Here is a 23576-nt window from a genome sequence, read left to right as displayed (position 1 = left end):
TAAACTAAATGCTATTGGCTATTTAAGCGTAAACTAAATGCTATTGGCTATTTAAGCGTAATCTAAAATTATTTGCTATTTAAGCGTAAACTAAATGCTATTGGCTATTTAAGCGTAAACTAAATGCTATTGGCTATTTAAGCGTAATCTAAAATTATTTGCTATTTAAGCATAAACTAAATGCTATTGGCTATTTAAGCATAAACTAAATGCTATTGGCTATTTAAGCGTAATCTAAAATTATTTGCTATTTAAGCGTAAACTAAATGCTATTGGCTATTTAAGCGTAAACTAAATGCTATTGGCTATTTAAGCGTAATCTAAAATTATTTGCTATTTAAGCGTAAACTAAATGCTATTGGCTATTTATGCGTAATCTAAAATGATTTGCTATTTAAGCGTAAACTAAATGCTATTGGCTATTTAAGCGTAAACTAATTGCTATTGGCTATTTAAGCGTAAACTAAATGCTATTGGCTATTTAAGCGTAAACTAAATGCTATTGGCTATTTAAGCGTAAACTAAATGCTATTGGCTATTTAAGCGTAATCTAAAATTATTTGCTATTTAAGCGTAAACTAAATGCTATTGGCTATTTAAGCGTAAACTAAATGCTATTGGCTATTTAGCGTAATCTAAAATTATTTGCTATTTAAGCGTAAACTCAATGCTATTGGCTATTTAAGCTTAAACTAAATGCTATTGGCTATTTAGTTTAAACTAAATGCTATTGGCTATTTAAGCTTAATCTAAAATTATTTGCTATTTAAGCGTAAACTAAATGCTATTGGCTATTTAAGCATAAACTAAATGCTATTGGCTATTTAAGCGTAATCTAAAATTATTTGCTATTTAGCGTAAACTAAATGCTATTGGCTATTTAAGCGTAAACTAAATGCTATTGGCTATTTAAGCTTAATCTAAAATTATTTGCTATTTAAGCGTAAACTAAATGCTATTGGCTATTTATGCGTAATCTAAAATGATTTGCTATTTAAGCTTAAACTAAATGCTATTGGCTATTTAAGCTTAAACTAATTGCTATTGGCTATTTAAGCTTAAACTAAATGCTATTGGCTATTTAGCTGTAAACTAAATGCTATTGGCTATTTAAGCCGTAAACTAAATGCTATTGGCTATTTAAGCTGTAATCTAAAATTATTTGCTATTTAAGCGTAAACTAAATGCTATTGGCTATTTAAGCTTAAACTAAATGCTATTGGCTATTTAAGCTTAATCTAAAATTATTTGCTATTTAAGCGTAAACTAAATGCTATTGGCTATTTAAGCGTAAACTAAAATTATTTGCTATTTAAGCGTAAACTAATTGCTATTGGCTATTTAAGCGTAAACAAATTATTTGCTATTTAAGCGTAAACTAAATGCTAATGGCTATTTAAGCGTAAACTAAAATTATTGGCTATTTAAGCGTAAACTAAATGCTATTGGCTATTTAAGCGTAAACTATATGCTAATTGCTATTTAATCAGAATCTAAAACTATTTGTTATTTAGACGTAAACTAAAAACTATTGGCTATTTAAATGTAAATTATATTTGCAATTTAACACTAAAGTATTCCTATGTTTATTTGACATCAGTGTGTGTTGGCAAATACAATACTGACTTTAGCTGTGCTGTATATGATTTCTCTTCAATCGCAATGGACTGAACATGTATTTATATTCTCTCTTCTTTGTTAACCTCCATCTGATGGGCAGACCCTTTTGTGCCAACTGCTATCTTAGGTGAGAAAAGCTCTTTCTGTTTGCACACATGAGAATGGATCCTTGAGTGTGTTTGTGTTCTGAGAATCAGACAGGAAATAGATATGACGCTTCCTCACATCCATACCTGCCTGCTTTACTCTCTGTGAGACTAGGGTTTGACCTCCCCAAGCGAAGCTTCACCTCATCCCATCCGCATTTCGTGTCGTGCGTGTGACGTCACGTATGTGTCTGACCTCTCATGTGCATGGACAGATAATGTGGACCGGATGAGGGGGGCGTGACAGTGTGGCACAAACAGTTTGAACGTCTTCAAACACATTTTACTGCATTTTTTTATACTCATGCTAGTATTTAAACCACACAATACTTAATTCTAATCATCACAATCATTAATGAAAGCAAAGTATAACGCCAACTCACTATGTTAGAAGAGGGCGTAAGGTGTTTTATAGAGCGCAACAGTGACCGCACATTTTTTAGGGTTCCGAAAGTATTATTATTATTACCCATTATTTTCACCATTATACATTTTAGAAAGAGTTCTGAAACCATGAACCAAACCAGCAAACTTTGAGATGAATCATAACATTCATTTATGTGAGAAGTCTGAGCCTTCTTAAAATCCTACGTTTCCCAAAGTGGAAATACGAGTTTGTCGAAAATGTGAAAGTTTCAGTCAGAAGAGGTCATTCCAAACTCAAATAAACGCAGAGTTAGTTTATGTTAGCTAACGTTAGCTATCCTTCACTAGAATGCAAAATCTCGCAACAAACGTTTTGTAAATATTTACAAAAATGTATTTATCTGTTGACACCGTTGTCAATTTAATTGTTTTTATATTACGTCATAAAGGTCAAGTGACAGAAGTCGGTGCTTTAAGTTTCCAAGTTTCCGAGTTCTACAATAATGTAAACGTTTCAGTCGGAAGTGGTAATTACAGTAATTCCGATGTGATATAAATGTTATCACTATTGGTTAACATTAGCTAATGTTAGCTAGCCTTCACTAGAATACCAAATCTCGCCACAACCCTGCTTGCTACGTTTCCTATTCCCATGGTAACAGCGACTTCTCAGATTGGTGGTTAATTTAATATTTCCGCATGAATTGGTCAATTAAACAAGATTTTTAATTTAATGCATATACCAAACTTGACAGCTTCAGAACTCATGGTAGGTTTATTCACTATTGCAAAAATATATATATTTATTTTTTTTACTATTTTTTTTGTCACCATTTTCATTGTTTTATATGGCGTCATAATGGTCAAGTGAGAGAATTCGGTGCTTTCATAAATTCTATGTTTCCAACTTGGAATTACGAGTTCTACAAAAATGTGAAATCTTTAGTCTTAAGTGGTAATTACAGTCCGATATGAACACAAAATTGGTTTACATTATTTAATTTTAGCTAGCCCTCGCTAGAATGCATAATCTCGCCACAACCCTGCCTGCTACGTTTCCTGTTCCCATGGTTACAGCGTCTTCTCAGATTGGTTCTTCATTTAATCCTTCAACAGGAATTCGTCAATTATACTAATTCATTTTTTTAAAATCCATATACCAAATTTAACTGTTTCAGAACTCGTAGGTTTATTTGCTATTGCACAAAATGTACAAAAAAGTATTATTATTTTTGTTGTTGACTTCGTCACCATTTTCGTTGTTTTATATGATGAAAAATTTGAACATTATAGTCTTAAGTGGTAATTACGGTCCGATATGAACGCAAAATTGGTTTACGTTATTTAATTTTAGCTAACCTTCGCTAGAATGCATAATCTCGCCACAACCCTGCCTGCTGCGTTTCCTGTTCCCATGGTTACAGCGACTTCTCAGATTGGTGGTTAATTTAATACTTCAACAGAAATTTGTCAGTTAAACAATTTTTTTAAACGCTTATAAAAACCTAACAGCTTCAGAACTCATGGTAGGTTTATTCACTATTGCAAAACGTTTACAAAAAAGTATTTATCTGTTGACGTCGGCATTTTCGTTATTTTATATGACGTTATAATGTTCAATTGAGAGAAGTCGGTTGCTTGTAGGATTGTGGGTGATGTAGTACTTGACCAGGAATTCAACTATTAAACACGGTGTATTGCTCTTACCGCTAAAAACGTTTCGCCACGGAGAATTTTAAATGCCATGTTTACTTCCGGAACCCGACTGTTGCGCTCTATTGCAGGTTATTCCAATTGTTTTCATTTGTCGATTTGGCCTCGTATCATAATTTTTTTGCACATCAGATGGTTAATGAGTCAGACAAACGTCAAGTTAGCGTGTGTAGCTACTCTGCTTCAACTATCTTGTTGCTTAAATCCTGTTTCCTCTCTTTTCCTCTTTTTCTTCTTCACATTTAACCTATGTCTTAAAAAGTGCCCATTAATGGTAAGTTGTGTTTTTTGGGGGGTGACTGTCAGTGGGGTCTACTCCCCCCCACCCCCCTCAAACCGTGTCGCCTCTCTCGCATGGCCTTGTGTCGCATCTCGCCCTCCCCGTCCACCTGTGCCACCATTAGCTAGCATGGCCGTGACGCCCTCTTCATACATATGTGACACCCTCCAGCCACCTGCATCCCCAGCTGTGCTTTCATTTGGTTTTGGCTTCACAACTCCCAACCCTGTTGTGACGGTGCCACATCTGGACATTTCCATGTTAGCCACCACCGTTAACCCTGCGTCCGCCAAGGATGCCACCATTTCACCATTCGTGCGATCTCATTTTGACATCGGATAGCAAGTCTTTGTGTAGATCGTAGTGTTCAGGTAGTTCTGAAACAAATATAATTGCTTTTAACAAACCTGTTTTGTGTTTGAATGCAAATCTTGGTTTCTCAATGGCATTCTGTTGATGCACATGTTAAATTAGCATCACGTGTTATTCCTGTGCTATCAATGCCCATCTCTTCATGTAGTTGTCGTTTAACTACCGTAAACCTTTTTTCCATCCATTCCTTTACAGTTTGTACAGCAATGTCCTTGTTGTCATTTGGTATGACCCTCCGGCTTTGCTTTTGTCCCGTTAGATGAGAATCACGCCATGAACAGCGAAACCAGCAGTCTGGTCCAGTCGCACACTCACTCCTATAAGAAATGTGAAGCCGTGGACGTCCCGTACCAGACCGGACAGCTTCATCCGGCGATCCGTGTAGCGGATCTCCTTCAACACATCACACAGATGAAATGTGCCGAGGGTTACGGCTTCAAAGAGGAATACGAGGTGAGTCACCATTGCAAAGATTCGACGTACAAGCTTGTGATGAGCACCAAACACAAAAATGTCATTATTTACACATCCTCATGTTATTAAAAACATGTTTGCCGTTCTTTTTTCCATTGAAACACAACAACGACAGTTCATAGACTGCAGAGCTGCAAAAAGAAGCAGTCCATAAGACTTTTGTGCTATATTCCAGGTGTTAAGAAGTCGGTAAAAATAGCAAAATCCATACACTCCAACAACATGAGAGTGAGTAAATAATGACTACGTTTTCATTTTTCGATGAACTGTCCCTTTAAAGTTCAAGAGTTGTTTTCTTTGTCATTGTTTTCATCTATTCTTCGAGCATTCTCCTTTATATGTTGATTTACACGTTTTGTCGCGCCTTTGTACAGTACATCACCGCATGATGTTTGTGTTTTCTTTCTCTGAATGAACCGTTCATGAGCTTTTAATATTCAAGAAGTCATTCCCGTGTGTTTGCATCATCACCAAACCATTGACCGTTCACTTTCTTTAGCTCTAGAAACTGAAAATGAAATCAGCACCAGCCAGCACTAAATCATCCGGTTGTGAAAGTTACTCACACACACACACACACTGGAGGGATCGAGCCGCCGCGACCGTTTGTTAGCATCTAATGCAACTGTGAGATGTCAGCAGCGTTAAGCGTCTGAGTACACAGCTCGTCACCCTCTCTGTGTTTATTTTCTGCCTGTATCACCCGCTACATGAACGCACGGCTTCACCACTCACACCTGAATGAAAGACTCTGTTCAGACCATCCACGGTGTGCGGTTCGGGGCGGCCCTGAGGGCTCGATTCATTATGGATAACGATCGGGAGGGCTCGATTCATTATGGATAACGATTGTTTCTACAGTCCAGGTAGATTTCAGCGAAGGACCGTCAGAGCACTCACTAACCCCCTCCCTTCCATGTGAAAGTTGCTTGTCTTGTGTTTTTCTCCTTCATTATGAATGTCCATAACAGTGAAAACAGTGTTTCTGCTAACATGTTTAAAGGTCATTGAGCTTGTAGAGAAAACACTAAAATATTCCCTTATCTTTCCCTCCGATCCATGCTTCTTAATCCATACATTAACTTTGGAAAAGATTAATGAGGTAAGATGACATTTTTGGATATATGTAAACATTAGATGTTTTAGTTGCTTGCTAGTTGCCAATATGACCTGTTAGCTCCTGCCATGTTGTCCTGTAGTTTGTCTTTGACCATTCACTAAGCCCCGCCTTTAAAATGTCACTGACCAATCAGCAACAGTTGCCTTCCGCCATATTATCGGACAGGCTTTTGCTCTTTTCTGAAGGAAGTCTGTGGAAGGCCTCTGTTTGGATTGCTTGAAACGTTTGTTAGATAAATGATTTATAATAAAACGGTATTTACTAAATAAATCTGTTGTGGATTAAATGATGTGTCAACCCTCATTCACAAATGAACAAGGATTTGCTCCAAAGTTTATACATTTTTAGAAATCAGCATTCATTTACATGTTTATTAAGGTCATAGAGTGGTATAGGGTAAATTAGGATAGATTAGTTAGGTTAGATTCAATTAGTTAGGATAGATTAGTTAGGTTAGATTCAATTAGTTAGGATAGATTAAGTTAGGTTAGATTAGTTAGGATAGATTAGATTAGTTAGGTTAGATTAAGTTAGGTTAGATTCGATTAGTTAGGATAGATTAGTTAGGTTAGATTCGATTAGTTAGGATAGATTAAGTTAGGTTAGATTAGATTAGTTAGGTTAGATTAAGTTAGGTTAGGATAGATTAAGTTAGGATAGATTAGTTAGGTTAGATTAAGTTAGGATAGATTAGTTAGGTTAGATTAAGTTAGGATAGACTAGTTAGGTTAGATTAGTTAGGTTAGATTAAGTTAGGATAGATTAAGTTAGGATAGATTAGTTAGGTTAGATTAAGTTAGGATAGATTAGTTAGGTTAGATTAAGTTAGGATAGACTAGTTAGGTTAGATTAAGTTAGGATAGATTAGTTAGGTTAGATTAGGTTAGGATAGATTAGTTAGATTAGATTAAGTTAGGTTAGATTAAGTTAGGATAGATTAGTTAGGTTAGATTAAGTTAGGATAGATTAGTTAGGTTAGATTAGTTAGGTTAGATTAAGTTAGGATAGATTAGTTAGGATAGATTAGGTTAGTATAGATTAGTTAAGTTAGATTCGATTAGTTAGGTTAGATTAGTTAGGATAGATTAGTTAGGTTAGATTCGATTAGTTAGGATAGGTTAGGTTAGATTTGTTAGGTTAGGATAGATTCGATTAGTTAGGATAGATTAGTTAGGTTAGATTAAGTTAGGTTAGATTCCATTAGTTAGGATAGGTTAGGTTAGATTTGTTAGGTTAGATTCAATTAGTTAGATTCGATTAGTTAGGTTAGGTTAGGGTAGGTTAGATTTGTTAGGTTAGATTCGATTAGTTAGGTTAGGTTAGGGTAGGTTAGATTTGTTAGGTTAGATTAGTTAAGTTAGATTCGATTAGTTAGGTTAGATTAGTTAGGATAGATTCGATTAGTTAGGTTAGATTAGTTAGGATAGATTCGATTAATTAGGATAGATTAGTTAGGTTAGATTCGATTAGTTAGGATAGATTAGTTAGGTTAGGTTAGATTAGTTAGGATAGATTCGATTAGTTAGGATAGATTAGTTAGGTTAGATTCGATTAGTTAGGATAGATTAGTTAGGATAGATTAGTTAGGTTAGATTCGAATAGGATAGATTAGTTAGGATAGATTAGTTAGGTTAGATTAGTTAGGTTAGATTAGTTAGGTTAGATTTGATTAGTTAGGTTAGATTCGATTAGTTAGAATAGATTAGTTAGGATAGATTCGATTAGTTAGGATAGATTAGTTAGGTTAGATTAAGTTAGGTTAGATTCGATTAGTTAGGACAGGTTAGGTTAGATTTGTTAGGTTAGATTCAATTAGTTAGATTCGATTAGTTAGGTTAGGTTAGGGTAGGTTAGATTTGTTAGGTTAGATTCGATTAGTCATATTCGATTAGTTAGGTTAGGGTAGGTTAGATTTGTTAGGTTAGATTCGATTAGGATAGATTAGATTAGTTAGGATAGTTTAGTTAGGATAGATTAGGTTAGTTAGATTAGTTAGGTTAGATTAGGTTAGATTAGTTAGGATAGATTCGATTAGTTAGGTTAGATTAGTTAAGTTAGATTCGATTAGTTAGGTTAGATTAGTTAGGATAGATTCGATTAGTTAGGTTAGATTAGTTAGGATAGATTCGATTAGTTAGGTTAGATTCGATTAGTTAGGATAGATTAGTTAGGATAGATTCGATTAGTTAGGATAGATTAGTTAGGTTAGATTCGATTAGTTAGGATAGATTAGTTAGGTTAGATTCGATTAGTTAGGTTAGATTAGGATAGATTAGTTAGGTTAGATTCGATTAGGATAGATTAGTTAGGATAGATTAGTTAGGATAGATTAGTTAGGATAGATTAGTTAGGATAGATTAGTTAGGTTAGATTAGTTAGGTTAGATTAGTTAGGTTAGATTTGATTAGTTAGGTTAGATTCGATTAGTTAGAATAGATTAGTTAGGTTAGATTAGTTAGGATAGATTAGTTAGGTTAGATTCGATTAGTTAGGATAGATTAGTTAGGTTAGATTTGATTAGTTAGGTTAGATTCGATTAGTTAGGATAGATTAGTTAGGTTAGATTAGGTTATATTAGTTAGGATAGATTAGTTAGGTTAGATTCGATTAGTTAGGATACGTTAGTTAGGTTAGATTAGTTAGGATAGATTCGATTTGATTAGTTAGATTAGTTAGTTAGATTTGATTAGTTAGGATAGATTTGATTAGTTAGGTTAGATTTGATTAGTTAGGATAGATTAGTTAGGATAGATTTGATTAGTTAGGATAGATTCGATTAGTTAGGTTAGATTTGATTAGTTAGATTAGATTAGGTTAGTTAGATTAGGTTAAGTTAAGGTTGTCTTGCTAAGGCTAATTTCATAACATTTCATAAAATTGTATTCATCCTTAATACACACAAATAATATTTTCACACTTTTTACATCTTGATTTATAAAAATATTCGGCGCACAAGTGATGCTTCTGTTGATTTGTCTTTTGTTTATCTTTCATCTAAAGCAGCTCTTCATTGACACTTTTGTCCACTTGGTTAACAAGTACTAGTGTTCGACCAATATATCGGTTTTACCGATTAATCGGTGCCGATATTTGCTTTTTGGAACTATTGGTTATTGGAAAAAATCAACACTGATTGTTCCAGATAGATTTCTTCCCCTCTGTGCTCCTCTGTGGCCAAAACCCTTAATCTGATGAATATATATAGGTGATAAACCCTTAATCTGATGAATATATATAGGTGATAAACCCTTAATCTGATGAATATATATAGGTGATAAACCCTTAATCTGGTGAATATATATAGGTGATAAACCCTTAATATGGTGAATATATATAGGTGATAAACCCTTAATCTGATGAATATATATAGGTGATAAACCCTTAATCTGATGAATATATATAGGTGATAAACCCTTAATCTGATGAATATATATAGGTGATAAACCCTTAATCTGATGAATATATATAGGTGATAAACCCTTAATCTGATGAATATATATAGGTGATAAACCCTTAATCTGGTGAATATATATAGGTGATAAACCCTTAATCTGATGAATATATATAGGTGATAAACCCTTAATCTGATGAATATATATAGGTGATAAACCCTTAATCTGATGAATATATATAGGTGATAAACCCTTAATCTGGTGAATATATATAGGTGATAAACCCTTAATATGGTGAATATATATAGGTGATAAACCCTTAATCTGGTGAATATATATAGGTGATAAACCCTTAATATGGTGAATATATATAGGTGATAAACCCTTAATCTGATGAATATATATAGGTGATAAACCCTTAATCTGGTGAATATATATAGGTGATAAACCCTTAATCTGGTGAATATATATAGGTGATAAACCCTTAATATGGTGAATATATATAGGTGATAAACCCTTAATATGGTGAATATATATAGGTGATAAACCCTTAATCTGATGAATATATATAGGTGATAAACCCTTAATCTGATGAATATATATAGGTGATAAACCCTTAATCTGATGAATATATATAGGTGATAAACCCTTAATCTGATGAATATATATAGGTGATAAACCCTTAATCTGATGAATATATATTGGTGATAAACCCTTAATCTGATGAATATATATAGGTGATATTTCTTAATCTGATGAATATATATAGGTGATAAACCCTTAATCTGGTGAATATATATAGGTGATAAACCCTTAATATGGTGAATATATATAGGTGATAAACCCTTAATCTGATGAATATATATATAGGTGATAAACCCTTAATCTTGTGAATATATATAGGTGATAAACCCTTAATATGGTGAATATATATAGGTGATAAACCCTTAATCTGATGAATATATATAGGTGATAAACCCTTAATCTGGTGAATATATATAGGTGATAAACCCTTAATCTGGTGAATATATATAGGTGATAAACCCTTAATCTTGTGAATATATATATAGGTGATAAACCCTTAATCTGGTGAATATATATAGGTGATAAACCCTTAATCTGGTGAATATATATAGGTGATAAACCCTTAATCTGGTGAATATACATAGGTGATAAATCCTTAATCTGGTGAATATATATATAGGTGATAAACCCTTAATCTGATGGATATATATAGGTGATAAACCCTTAATCTGATGAATATATATATAGGTGATAAACCCTTAATCTGATGAATATATATAGGTGATAAACCCTTAATCTTGTGAATATATATAGGTGATAAACCCTTAATCTGGTGAATATATATAGGTGATAAACCCTTAATCTGATGAATATATATAGGTGATAAACCCTTAATCTGATGAATATATATATAGGTGATAACATCTTAATTTGTTGAATATTTACATGTATAGGATTGTAACGAAACCAAGTCACCGCCATCATCACTGTTTATGGACTAAATCACGATTATTATTGCAAATTATATATATATATTTTTTTTTTTTTAAGACACATAGACATTGTTGAACTTTTATTTATGAAACATTTGATTGTTGAGTTTGTCTGATAGAGAAAAGGAAGAAAGTATTTTATAATACTGGAATATTATTAAATTAGCCCATGTGACATTGTTTACTTTATAGTATTTATATTGTAACACATCGTAGATGTTTGTAAGAGTGCATGTTTTGTTTGGAAGCACAGACATTTCAAAATAAGGGTCCTCTGTGTATTTTGGCTTGTTTATAGTTAAAACTCCCGTGTTATGCACGAAATCTTCATTTATTTCTGTTATTATTGGGTTTTTGGTTGTACAATTAATCTGCATGTGGGATTAGAAACACAATAAGGAAAGACTAAGAACATTTTTTTAAATTCTATAAATCAGCTAATCGATTAAACTATGCTAAACTATGTCGCTTTTAAACATGTAAAAATGATTATTTTCATAATGGGTTTTTATATTTGTATTTTTAAAGTCTGGGTCTAAATGCTAAAACATTCAAATCTATATATTAAAACCTTTGAAAATACCAAAAATAAATGTTGAAGCCTGGTAAAAAGTTTCCAGTAAAATTTTTATATGACCTTCATATAACAAAAAGTTAAAATCTTTTTTTTTTTTTTTTTTATAAAAATAAACCCCTTGTAATTTGAAGAAAACGTAAAACCATAAGGAACCGCTCTGTTGACATACATTGATGTTATCACGTTATAATCACCATCGGTATCACGTTCTATGCAGCGCATATTTATAACGTATTCGTAAAATCTCATATAATATGTTGTAAATTCTCATAACCACATTTATAATGTATTATAATACTTAAATTATTCATAGTTATATCTTAGAATATAAAGCATTATAACATGACCAACTACCAATTTTATGTACATTTTAAAATTTCTTTAAGAATAACATCAGATAAAATGCTTTCTAGCGCATCCTACGGTACATTCGGTAAAGCTTGTCTTAAAAGAGCAACAGTATCCAAGACAAGCTTAACGATGGGTCAATATCTAAACTGACAATCTGTATAATTAAGCTTATTTGTAGTATAATATTTGTAGAGTATAATAATTGTAGAGTAAAAGACGTGTTTTCTTCAACGGAAAAAATAAAAGGATAGTTTAACCTCTTAAACTCTGATATAGGGGGCGCTATATTGTGAAAAAAGTTTACGTCTTAAAATGCTCAAGTCCCCATATACACAAGTCAGGCATATGTGCTATTGTTTCATAGATATACTCATAACTCTGCATTTATGTTACTTAAAATAACACAATAAGGCCTTAAACATCCGTGTCGCAAATCAGCGCCACCTAGTGGTAGAAATATGAATATGTATATAAAAGTCTTCAAACTAGCACTTACACAAGTCACATATCAAATGAAAGCTCTCACTCTCAGGAATGTGACTGTGCAGTTCATTTTGTTGCACTAATATCACAGTTTTAAGGATTATCAAAATATTCACAAAGTGAAATATAATTTCTGTAAGTCATCAAAAACAAACATCTCTTTTATGCTCTGATAACTGCCCCAAATAGCTAAAAACTGTATATTCACTTTTACCTTAGACAGATTTCTATAAAATGAGCCATTGTTTACATGTCTGTGAGCTTTATTGTGTGAATAATCCAATATTATATCTAAAATGTCCAGAACAAAATATGAAATGCTGCAAGAAAAGCATGCTAAACAAATGATCAGAAATACACGTTATTGACTATTGATGATTAAATGTTACATCACAAAGAGGAGGATCTCAGCTTTCTAATGACCCCTAGATTGAGCTTGTAGTCCACTCAGAGGCCGAGATATTCAATGAAATAATGAGGGTGTTGCTTGAACTGAACATTAGACTGAATGTCTATGGATCTGAGCACATCTGTGAGGGGTAAAATGTGTTAGAGCCCCTACAGTTCACATCTGTGAGGGGTAAAATGTGTTAGAGCCCCTACAGTTCACATCTGTGAGGGGTAAAATGTGTTAGAGCCCTCTACAGTTCACATCTGTGAGGGGTATAATGTGTTAGAGCTCCCTACAGTTCACATCTGTGAGGGGTATAATGTGTTAGAGCACCCCTACAGTTCACATCTGTGAGGGGTATAATGTGTTAGAGCACCCCTACAGTTCACATCTGTGAGGGGTAAAATGTGTTAGAGCCCCCTACAGTTCACATCTGTGAGGGGTATAATGTGTTAGAGCCCCCTACAGTTCACATCTGTGAGGGGTATAATGTGTTAGAGCCACCTACAGTTCACATCTGTGAGGGGTAAAATGTGTTAGAGCGCCCCCTACAGTTCACATCTGTGAGGGGTAAAATGTGTTAGAGCGCCCCCTACAGTTCACATCTGTGAGGGGTATAATGTGTTAGAGCGCCCCCTACAGTTCACATCTGTGAGGGGTAAAATGTGTTAGAGCTCCACCTACAGTTCACATCTGTGAGGGGTATAATGTGTTAGAGCTCCACCTACAGTTCACATCTGTGAGGGGTAAAATGTGTTAGAGCGCCCCCTACAGTTCACATCTGTGAGGGGTATAATGTGTTAGAGCTCCACCTACAGTTCACATCTGTGAGGGGTATAATGTGTTAGAGCACCCCTACAGTTCACATCTGTGAGGGGTATAATGTGTTAGAGCTCCACCTACAGTTCACATCTGTGAGGGGTATAATGTGTTAGAGCACCCCTACAGTTCACATCTGTGAGGGGTATAATGTGTTAGAGCTCCACCTACAGTTCACATCTGTGAGGGGTATAATGTGTTAGAGCGCCCCCTACAGTTCACATCTGTGAGGGGTATAATGTGTTAGAGCACCCCCTACAGTTCACATCTGTGAGGGGTATAATGTGTTAGAGCTCCACCTACAGTTCACATCTGTGAGGGGTAAAATGTGTTAGAGCCCCTACAGTTCACATCTGTGAGGGGTATAATGTGTTAGAGCCCCTACAGTTTACATCTGTGAGGGGTATAATGTGTTAGAGCCCCTACAGTTCACATCTGTGAGGGGTATAATGTGTTAGAGCCTCCTACAGTTTACATATGTGAGGGGTATAATGTGTTAGAGCACCCCTACAGTTCACATCTGTGAGGGGTAAAATGTGTTAGAGCCCTCTACAGTTCACATCTGTGAGGGGTATAATGTGTTAGAGCCCCTACAGTTCACATCTGTGAGGGGTATAATGTGTTAGAGCGCCACCTACAGTTCACATCTGTGAGGGGTATAATGTGTTAGAGCACCCCTACAGTTCACATCTGTGAGGGGTAAAATGTGTTAGAGCTCCACCTACAGTTCACATCTGTGAGGGGTATAATGTGTTAGAGCACCCCTACAGTTCACATCTGTGAGGGGTATAATGTGTTAGAGCACCCCCTACAGTTCACATCTGTGAGGGGTATAATGTGTTAGAGCGCCCCCTACAGTTCACATCTGTGAGGGGTATAATGTGTTAGAGCACCCCCTACAGTTCACATCTGTGAGGGGTATAATGTGTTAGAGCGCCCCCTACAGTTCACATCTGTGAGGGGTAAAATGTGTTAGAGCCCCTACAGTTCACATCTGTGAGGGGTATAATGTGTTAGAGCTCCACCTACAGTTCACATCTGTGAGGGGTAAAATGTGTTAGAGCCCCCTACAGTTCACATCTGTGAGGGGTAAAATGTGTTAGAGCCCCCTACAGTTCACATCTGTGAGGGGTATAATGTGTTAGAGCTCCCTACAGTTCACATCTGTGAGGGGTATAATGTGTTAGAGCCACCTACAGTTCACATCTGTGAGGGGTAAAATGTGTTAGAGCACCCCTACAGTTCACATCTGTGAGGGGTAAAATGTGTTAGAGCCTCCTACAGTTCACATCTGTGAGGGGTAAAATGTGTTAGAGCCCCCTACAGTTCACATCTGTGAGGGGTAAAATGTGTTAGAGCCACCTACAGTTCACATCTGTGAGGGGTAAAATGTGTTAGAGCCCCCTACAGTTCACATCTGTGAGGGGTAAAATGTGTTAGAGCCCCTACAGTTCACATCTGTGAGGGGTAAATGTGTTAGAGCCCCCTACAGTTCACATCTGTGAGGGGTATAATGTGTTAGAGCCCCCTACAGTTCACATCTGTGAGGGGTAAAATGTGTTAGAGCCCCCTACAGTTCACATCTGTGAGGGGTATAATGTGTTAGAGCCCCTACAGTTCACATCTGTGAGGGGTAAAATGTGTTAGAGCCCCCTACAGTTCACATCTGTGAGGGGTATAATGTGTTAGAGCGCCCCCTACAGTTCACATCTGTGAGGGGTATAATGTGTTAGAGCGCCCCCTACAGTTCACATCTGTGAGGGGTAAAATGTGTTAGAGCACCCCTACAGTTCACATCTGTGAGGGGTATAATGTGTTAGAGCACCCCCTATAGTTCACATCTGTGTATTGTGATGGATTGTGCTGGAGAGAAAAACTTTTCTCTAATACTTCCTGCCATCTAGTGGAATACAATAAAACTATTTGGAGGGGTATGGGGTGAACAGAACCAAAATTACAAGCCCACAAATGTAGGACTTTATATATACATTTAGAGTGTATTTTGGGACTAAACACAACAGAGGCGGTTAGGGTTATGTGATTTTAAAACCAAACACTCTTTGTATACTGTATGTAATGTGTTTTAGTAAACTTTAAACACGTCATAAAAGTCTCGGGTTTGATATTTGCGGACACATTTCATCATGCTGTTCTGTTGCTATTTTCTCATTGCGCTCCCGTCCGTTTTAATCCATCCACAAACACCTCAGTGTTTCCTCTGTTGCAGCTTCAGTACGCTGCGATGCATAATAATAATGTGATCTGCTCGCCTCTGCATCTTAACATGCATTATTAACTGTGTTTTATTCAGGCTTGTTTTGACGTCTCAGTCATTTAAGATCAGTTTCATTTCAGAATATTGCATTAATCTGTCTGTTATATCTGATGGCATCCATTTCTGATGGTAATACCGCACTAAACATCCTTGGAGGTTTTACTGTATACGCTTGTGTTTGATTTGTTGTCTTACCACCATCCGGTTTCTTGAGGAATCCAGATTTCACAGATTTTAGCTTTGCCAGAGAAAACGTTGCCATCGTTTTGGCTCATCATTCTGGTCATGTATCTGATTGGCGGAGGTTTTGAGGATCATCCAATCACAGCGAGTGGCCTAGAGGGACAGAAGGCGCCTGGAGCGTCCTGCCAGCTATTTGACTATTTCAGTCCATCTCAGTCTGCTGTGAAACTCATTTATTCTGCACCGTAGTTTTATATTTCAAAAGATTATTTTCCCATCAAGAAAAGTCTGAATCATTTTTCAATCCAGTCTCTTTCCAGCAGCTTTTAAAGAAATATTTCCACTCCAAAAATATGCAAAATTCTGTTATCATTTACTCACCCTCATGTAAACCTGTATGACTTTCTGGTAACACTTACTGTGAAGCCTATATTTATACATGCATGTCTCATTATACACCTTATAATAAGATATAACGTCTCATAAATAATTATAACTGCAGTTATAACACATTATAAGACTTTATTGATAGTTGTGCTTTATAGTGTAATACATCATAACACACGCAACATTGTAACGCAACAGAAGTTCATAAAGTTCATGATATAAGTGCTGTATAATGTAAACAGTCTTTATGATGTCATCATATTAGAAGTGTTCTTATAAAAGCAATATCTTCTTCTAAACAGTCATAACATAAACTTCTAACATACATCACAAGTCAAACATCTATAATGGAAGTTATTTCTTAAATAAGATCACAAACATGAAAGTTTATTGAATAGAGTTCGGAATAGAATCAGTTTGAGTTTTTATTCTTGTGTGATCAACAAACATATTTACAGTTTCTGATCGATTTTAACATTGTAGCTTTACACGTGTTTCATTCATATCTCAAAATGTACATTAAACGTGTGTTATTAATGTATTAGTGCATGTGTAATGTTTATAACATTCAGCGTGACTTATAATGTCTTATAAGCAGTTATAAATATCTTATAAGCAGTTATAAATATCTTATAGATGTTTATAAGAAGATATTGCTTTTGTCACTTTATTTAAAGCATATATATTATATACATATATCACAAATATATATATGATACATTATAACTTCTGCAGATAAATGAAATGTTGCTTGTGTTATAATGCATTATACTCTAATGTATAACGGTCAATAGTATTATAATGTATTATAATTGTTGAGATGTTATAACAGATTATAAGGTGCATTATGAGACATTACTCGTGCATTATTAATATGGGCTCCATAGACTTTCTTTCATCAATGGAACACAATAAGTTAATGTTTTTAAGTTTGTACTTGCTGCTTGTTCCATGAAATGAAAGTGAATGAGTAGGGAAGATTTTTAGTGAATAACGACTTAAATTTGGGTTTTTTTCCTCCCATAAATCTCTCAGATAAGTTCAGAGGTTTTGCATTGTAGAGCATAAGTTATATGTGACACATACATTGTACTTTTATGGTGCTTTATTGTCATTTTGGTGACTACCCTAGTCCCCATTCACTTCTATTATATGTAAAAGAGCTCTTTAAAAATTAATGAGTTAATAATGTCAGAATTTTCTGTTTTGGCTGAACGATTCCTTTAATGTTTCTAATCTTGCTTATATTTCATACGTCTGTTTCTGTTCACCCGAGCTGCAGTCGCAGAGCTAAATATATACGGCGTCCTCAAGGATCCCGTTTGAATGTTTGTTTGACAGAATTTGCACTTTATTCCACGTCTTGACTTTGCAAATATTCTCTGAAGCATTTGCGTGCAACCGTTTTGAATATCTGTGGAGTGTGTGTGTGTTTCTGCTGACATGTGGGAAACTCTACAGTCTGACACCCATCTCAACGCATTTGACTCAGTTTGCATTATTTTCCTGCGCCACGGCGTCCACGTCGGACTTCTGCATCTCATTAACCGCTTGCCAGGAGTTTAAAGGTTCTGCGAGGCTCATCTCGCTGACTCTTACGCAACATGAAGGGACAGCTGTCTCGACAGACACAAGACGCACATGAATAACAAGCCGCCGCCGTTTCTGCATCCCTCAGATGAGTTAGAAAGGCAAACCGAGAGAGAGGAAGTGGCGTTCCTGCCATGTCAAAATGCATTACAGCGTCTTTCATTTTGATCACGCATCGGAAGGATGCAATCTGCATTAAATGACATCCGCAGCAGTGACGGTTTACAAGACGTCTGCAACTATCTTTCTGAAAGTCCGGCATGTTTTGAGGAAAAATCATGTGATTAGCTGCGTATTTTTATCCAGGCAATAAAGCACAACAGTCTGATTCCAATAGACCAATTGCTATTCAACGATAACTAATAACCCTTCAGTCTGCGTTATTTCAACATCAGTTTTTTAGAAATCATGTTTCAATACTGGATGTCCTAATGATCCTGAAGATAAACATCCATCAATCAGAGAATTACGGGAAACAAAGTGCACCAAAAGAGCACTGCAGCCCATGACGCACTGTATTTTTGTCTTATTTTGCGGTCAAAATATCGAAACATCTTTAAAGAAAAACATTATATATTATTATTTATATTATTAGATATTAAGTCTTTTTTTCAGAGTTTATCAGGGTTACCACGCATCCTGGAAAACCTGGAATTTTGCAATGCAGATTCGTGAGTTTGAATTCAGGGTGTGCTGAGTGACTCCAGTCAGGTCTCCTTAGCAACCAATTTGGCCCGGTTGCTAGGGAGGGTAGAGTCACATGGGGTAACCTCCTCGTGGTCGCTATAATGTGGTTCTCGATCTCGGTGGGGCGTGTGGTGAGTGAGTCCAGTCAGGTCTCCTTAGCAACCAAATTGTCCCGGTTGCTAGGGAGGGTAGAGTCAAATGGGGTAACCTCCTCGTGGTCACTGTAATGTGGATCTCACTCTCGGTGGGGCGTGTGGTGAGTGACTCCAGTTAGGTCTCCTTAGCAACCAAATTGGCCCGGTTGCTAGGGAGGATAGAGTCACATGGGGTAACCAAATTGGCCCGGTTGCTAGGCAGGGTAGAGTCACATGCGGTAACCTCCTCGTGGTCACTATAATGTGGTTCTCGCTCTCGGTGGGGCGTGTGGTGAGTTGTGCGTGGATGCCGCGGAGAATAGCGTGAAGCCTCCACACGCGCTACGTCTCCATGGTAACGCGCTAAACAAGCCACGTGATAAGATGCGCAGATTGACGGTCTCGGAGGCGGAGGCAACTGAGATTCATCCTCTTTGGGGCCGATCAGGGTCTGCCGCGAAATGGGCTGAATTGGCCACGATAAACTAAAATGAGCCACTATGTAATGCAGAACGGACCACAAAATGGTGCCGTGATATGCAGAAAAGGAGAGCGAACACCCCCCACTCATCTTTTGGGCCGGTTGCTGTGTAAAATCCCGGGCCGATTTCTCTTCCCAGTCCTGCCTGAACTCCAGTATTTACCCTGTCAGTCATACCTTTTTTGATTAGTTGTTGCTGTAGTAACCGAAGCAAGCTGTAAAGGCACAGCCCACTTCTGGAAAGGGGGCGGGGAGCAGCAGCTCATTTGCATTTAAAGAGACACACACGAAATCAGCGTGTTTTTGATTCCACCCAAAAGAGGCGTTTATAACATGATATAATAAATGATCCGTGAGCTGAAACTTCACAGACACATTCTGGGGACACCTGAGACTCATATTACATCTAGCATGCTTATGTATATATTTCCATCATTATTAATTCGGTTACGTCATTCGCAATGCTTCATGGGATTGTAGTTCACAGTCTTTTTCAAATACTTTCTTGCTTCTTGAAAGTTTGTGATGTTGTGATTTGGAGCTGATTGGTTTGCTTCAACTCTTATAATGTTATTATAGGATGTTATGAAACCACTATGGAACAAATGAATGAGAGAGAAATGCTTTCAGAACCAAGACGGCTGAAAAAGTGTCTATGACAGGTGGTTAACAAAATAACAGGATTTAATGGCACCAGATTTCATGTTGACCATAAAGGCTTCGACCGTCTGACTGAAATTGCATTAAAAGTTTGTTGTTGTGCTGTTGATAGTTTCTGTTCCTCTGAGTCATCTGTAAGGTCAATCTGAGGGTTTACTCGACTAGAAGAGAGTCACACATACATATTAAAGTGCGTCGCAGGTCACATCTGACTCATCTTTACTTGAGACCCAAAGATGACCTTTCTGCCGAACATTTCATATGATTCATACCCATTCAGAACCATAACCGTTAGCTGTAATCTCAGCCCCAACTCCGACTGTAACCTCAATCAGAGAGTTGTTAGTCAGAAAGCTCCACTTCCATTCTCAATATCAGCCGAGCTGCACTAGTGCTGTTATTACCGACGTGAATATCAGCCATCACGCTGCTGTCATTAATCACAATGAGACGGATGATCGAGACGTTTTTCTGCAGATGAACCCCGTGTCATTATTGTGTTCAGACGAATATCAGCTTCTCCACTGAAAGAGCTGGAGTGTGCACAATCACCCGCAATCATATCAATTGTCTCTGGCCGGTGAGATACGGCCGGCTACTGGCGATTATAATGCCTCGTTACGCTCTATTTATACCGCACTTTCACACTTCTGAGAGAGCCAAATGACAGCGAGAATCTGAGCAAAAGAAAAAGACAAATCCAGCGGCCCTGAAAGGCCAGAGCTGACGTTTATTTTCATAATTAGTTGTAATTGCACGGCCGTTGAGTGCAGAGCGGCCGCCTCACACTAAATAAATGTTTCATGAGTTTCTGTCGGGAGGGAAACAAAAGTCTGGTTTGATTCAGCTGCTGGTGGTTGTATTTGCTCTATTTCTGTTTTTTCTACTCTTTCATTTCATTCAGTGTAAAGAGAGACGGCTAGTTCCCAAAAAATGTAGTCAGTAAATAATCCTTTTTATTGTGCATTGTTGTATATTGGTGCATCTGAATTAAAAACATTTTGAATGCATTTGGCTACTAAAATGTAAACTTATCATTTTTAAACCATTTAAGTGCACATACAGCGGCAAGAAAAGTATGTGTACCCTTTGGAATCACCTGCTTTTATGTATAAATTTGCCTTAAAATCTGGTTTGATCATCTCAGTTACAATAATGTACAAACACAATCTGTTTTAACTAATAACACACACATGATCATATTGTTCTTGTATATTGAACACATCATTAAAACATTCACAGTGTAGGTTGGAAAAAGTATGTGAACCCCTAGGCTAATGACATCAACTAAAGCTAATAAGAGTCAGGAGTTGGCAAACCTGGCGTCCAATTAATGAAACCAGATTGGAGGTGTGGGTTAGAGCTACTCTGACTTATAAAAATCACTCAATTATATATAGATATTCACAAGAAGCATCTGCTGACGTGAACCATGTCTCACAAAAGAGATCTCAGAAGACCTTCGGTCAAGAACTGTTGCATAAAGCTGGAAAGAAGAGCTTAGATATTCATCTGTCCACAGTTAGACAAACTGTCTATAAATGGAGATGATTTAGTACTATAGGTACTCTCTCTAGAAGTGGCCGTTAGATATTCATCTGTCCACAGTTAGACAAACTCTCTATAAATGGAGATGATTTAGTACTATAGGTACTCTCTCTAGAAGTGGCCGTTAGATATTCATCTGTTCACAGTTAGACAAACTGTCTATAAATGGAGATGATTTAGTACTATAGGTACTCTCACTAGAAGTGGCCGTTAGATATACATCTGTTCACAGTGAGACAAACTGTCTATAAATGGAGATGATTTAGTACTATAGGTACTCTCACTAGAAGTGGCCGTCCAGTCAAGATGACTCAAATGACACACAGCAGAATGCTCAATGAGGTAATAAAGAACCTTAGAGTGACAGATAAAGACTTGAAGAAATCATTGGAACTGGTTAACATCTCTGTTCATGAGTCTACTATACAGGAAACATTAAACAGGTATGGTGTTCATGGCAGGACGTCACAAAGGAAGCCGCTGCTTTCCAACAAAAACAAGACCCCCTTGACACTCGTTTTGTGGACTAATGTAACGAAGGTTGGATTGTTTGGGAGGAACATGCAGCACTATGTATGGTGTTAAAAGGGCACCACATATCAACATGTAAACATCATCCCAACAGTGAAGTACGGTGGAGGGAGCATCATGATTTAGGGCTGCTTCGGGGCCTGGACCGCGTGGCCTGGATCATCGAGGATAAAATGAAATCCCAAGTTGATCAAGATATCCTACAGGATAATATCAGGGTGGCAGTGTGCCAGCTGAAGCTCAGTAGAAGTTGGGTGATGCAGCAGGACAATGACCCTAAACATCGAATTAATCCACTACAGAATGACTTTAAAAAATAAAATCCACCTTTTGGAGTCTCTTAACCCAATTGAGGTGCTGTGGAATGACCTCAAAAGAGCCGTTCACACCAGATATCATAAGAATATGTCTGAGCTGAAGCAGTTCTGTAAGGAAGAATGATCCAGAAATCCTTCTGAACGTTGTGCAGGTTTAATCCGCATCTACCGGAAAGGCTTGATTGAGGTTATTGCTGCCAAACGATTATCGACCAGTTATTAAATCCAAGAATTCACTTACTTTTCCCCACATCAATGTGAATGTTTAATGGGATGTGTTCAATAAAGACATGAAAGATTATAATTGTTTGTGTGTTGTTAGCTTAAGCACATTGTGTTTGTCTATATTGATATGACCAATTAATGCCGAAAACCAGCTAATTCCAAAGGGTTCACAAACTTTTTCTTGCCCCCGTGCATTATTTTCGTAGCCATATCACCCAGCCATACAAAATTTTGTATAGCAAAATTAAATACATAATTCAGCAATACATAACAATACATAGTCCCAAAGATTTCCTTTGTAAGTGCATTAATGTAAAATAATTTCAGCTTTTTGAGTCAATTATTTTCTGCAGTAATCAACAGATTCTGTCAAGTAAATCCATTTATTTGTATCTTTTTTAATATCTTTTCCATCAGAAATACTGTGTCACACTACAGAAATAAAATGATTCTGTTTCATGTTTATTTGTGTTAAATCTAATAAGGATTCAAGTCACTGTTTTGGTTTGATGTCCAACATAATTCTCATTTGCTGAGTTGACCTTTGACCTTTTGTTTGTCATTTTATGTCCTTTCCGATAACCGTCTTTTTTTCTGTTTTTCTTGCTCTCTTTCAGAGCTTTTTCGAAGGGCAGGCGGCACCGTGGGACTCTCGTGAAAAAGACGAGAACAGAATGAAGAATCGTTACGGCAACATCATTGCATGTATGTACAGAAACAATCCTGACTGTACGCGCTATCAGCCAACGTTTGTGTTTCTCCCAGCGTCTGTGTGTTACTTACTGAACGCTGCATGTAATTAAGTCTCTAATTAGAGTCACATCGTTTTATAAACATGCTCTAAAAGCAAAGAGACGTTCACTCAAACGGACACTGTGGTGTTACCATGAATACACATACTGTCATAGTGTCAATGGCAATTATGAAAATGAGCTTA

The 23576-nt window shown here is 36.5% G+C and overlaps 1 protein-coding gene across 1 annotated transcript in view; it reads right to left on the bottom strand.

The window, feature by feature from the left end:
* Nucleotides 1-23576, bottom strand: part of LOC127634078 (receptor-type tyrosine-protein phosphatase mu-like) — a 360097-nt gene that overhangs the window by 8272 nt on the left and 328249 nt on the right. Inside the window, exon 19 of the mRNA XM_052113498.1 lies at nucleotides 4768-4931. Within this exon, the coding sequence (XP_051969458.1) occupies nucleotides 4768-4931 (164 nt within the window). The remainder of the gene's footprint in view (nucleotides 1-4767; nucleotides 4932-23576) is intronic.

This window comes from Xyrauchen texanus, chromosome 41 (assembly GCF_025860055.1).
Source record: "Xyrauchen texanus isolate HMW12.3.18 chromosome 41, RBS_HiC_50CHRs, whole genome shotgun sequence".
NCBI lineage: Eukaryota > Metazoa > Chordata > Actinopteri > Cypriniformes > Catostomidae > Xyrauchen > Xyrauchen texanus.
Note: the sequence above shows the minus strand (reverse complement) of the source record. Positions and strands in the feature narration are given on the sequence as shown.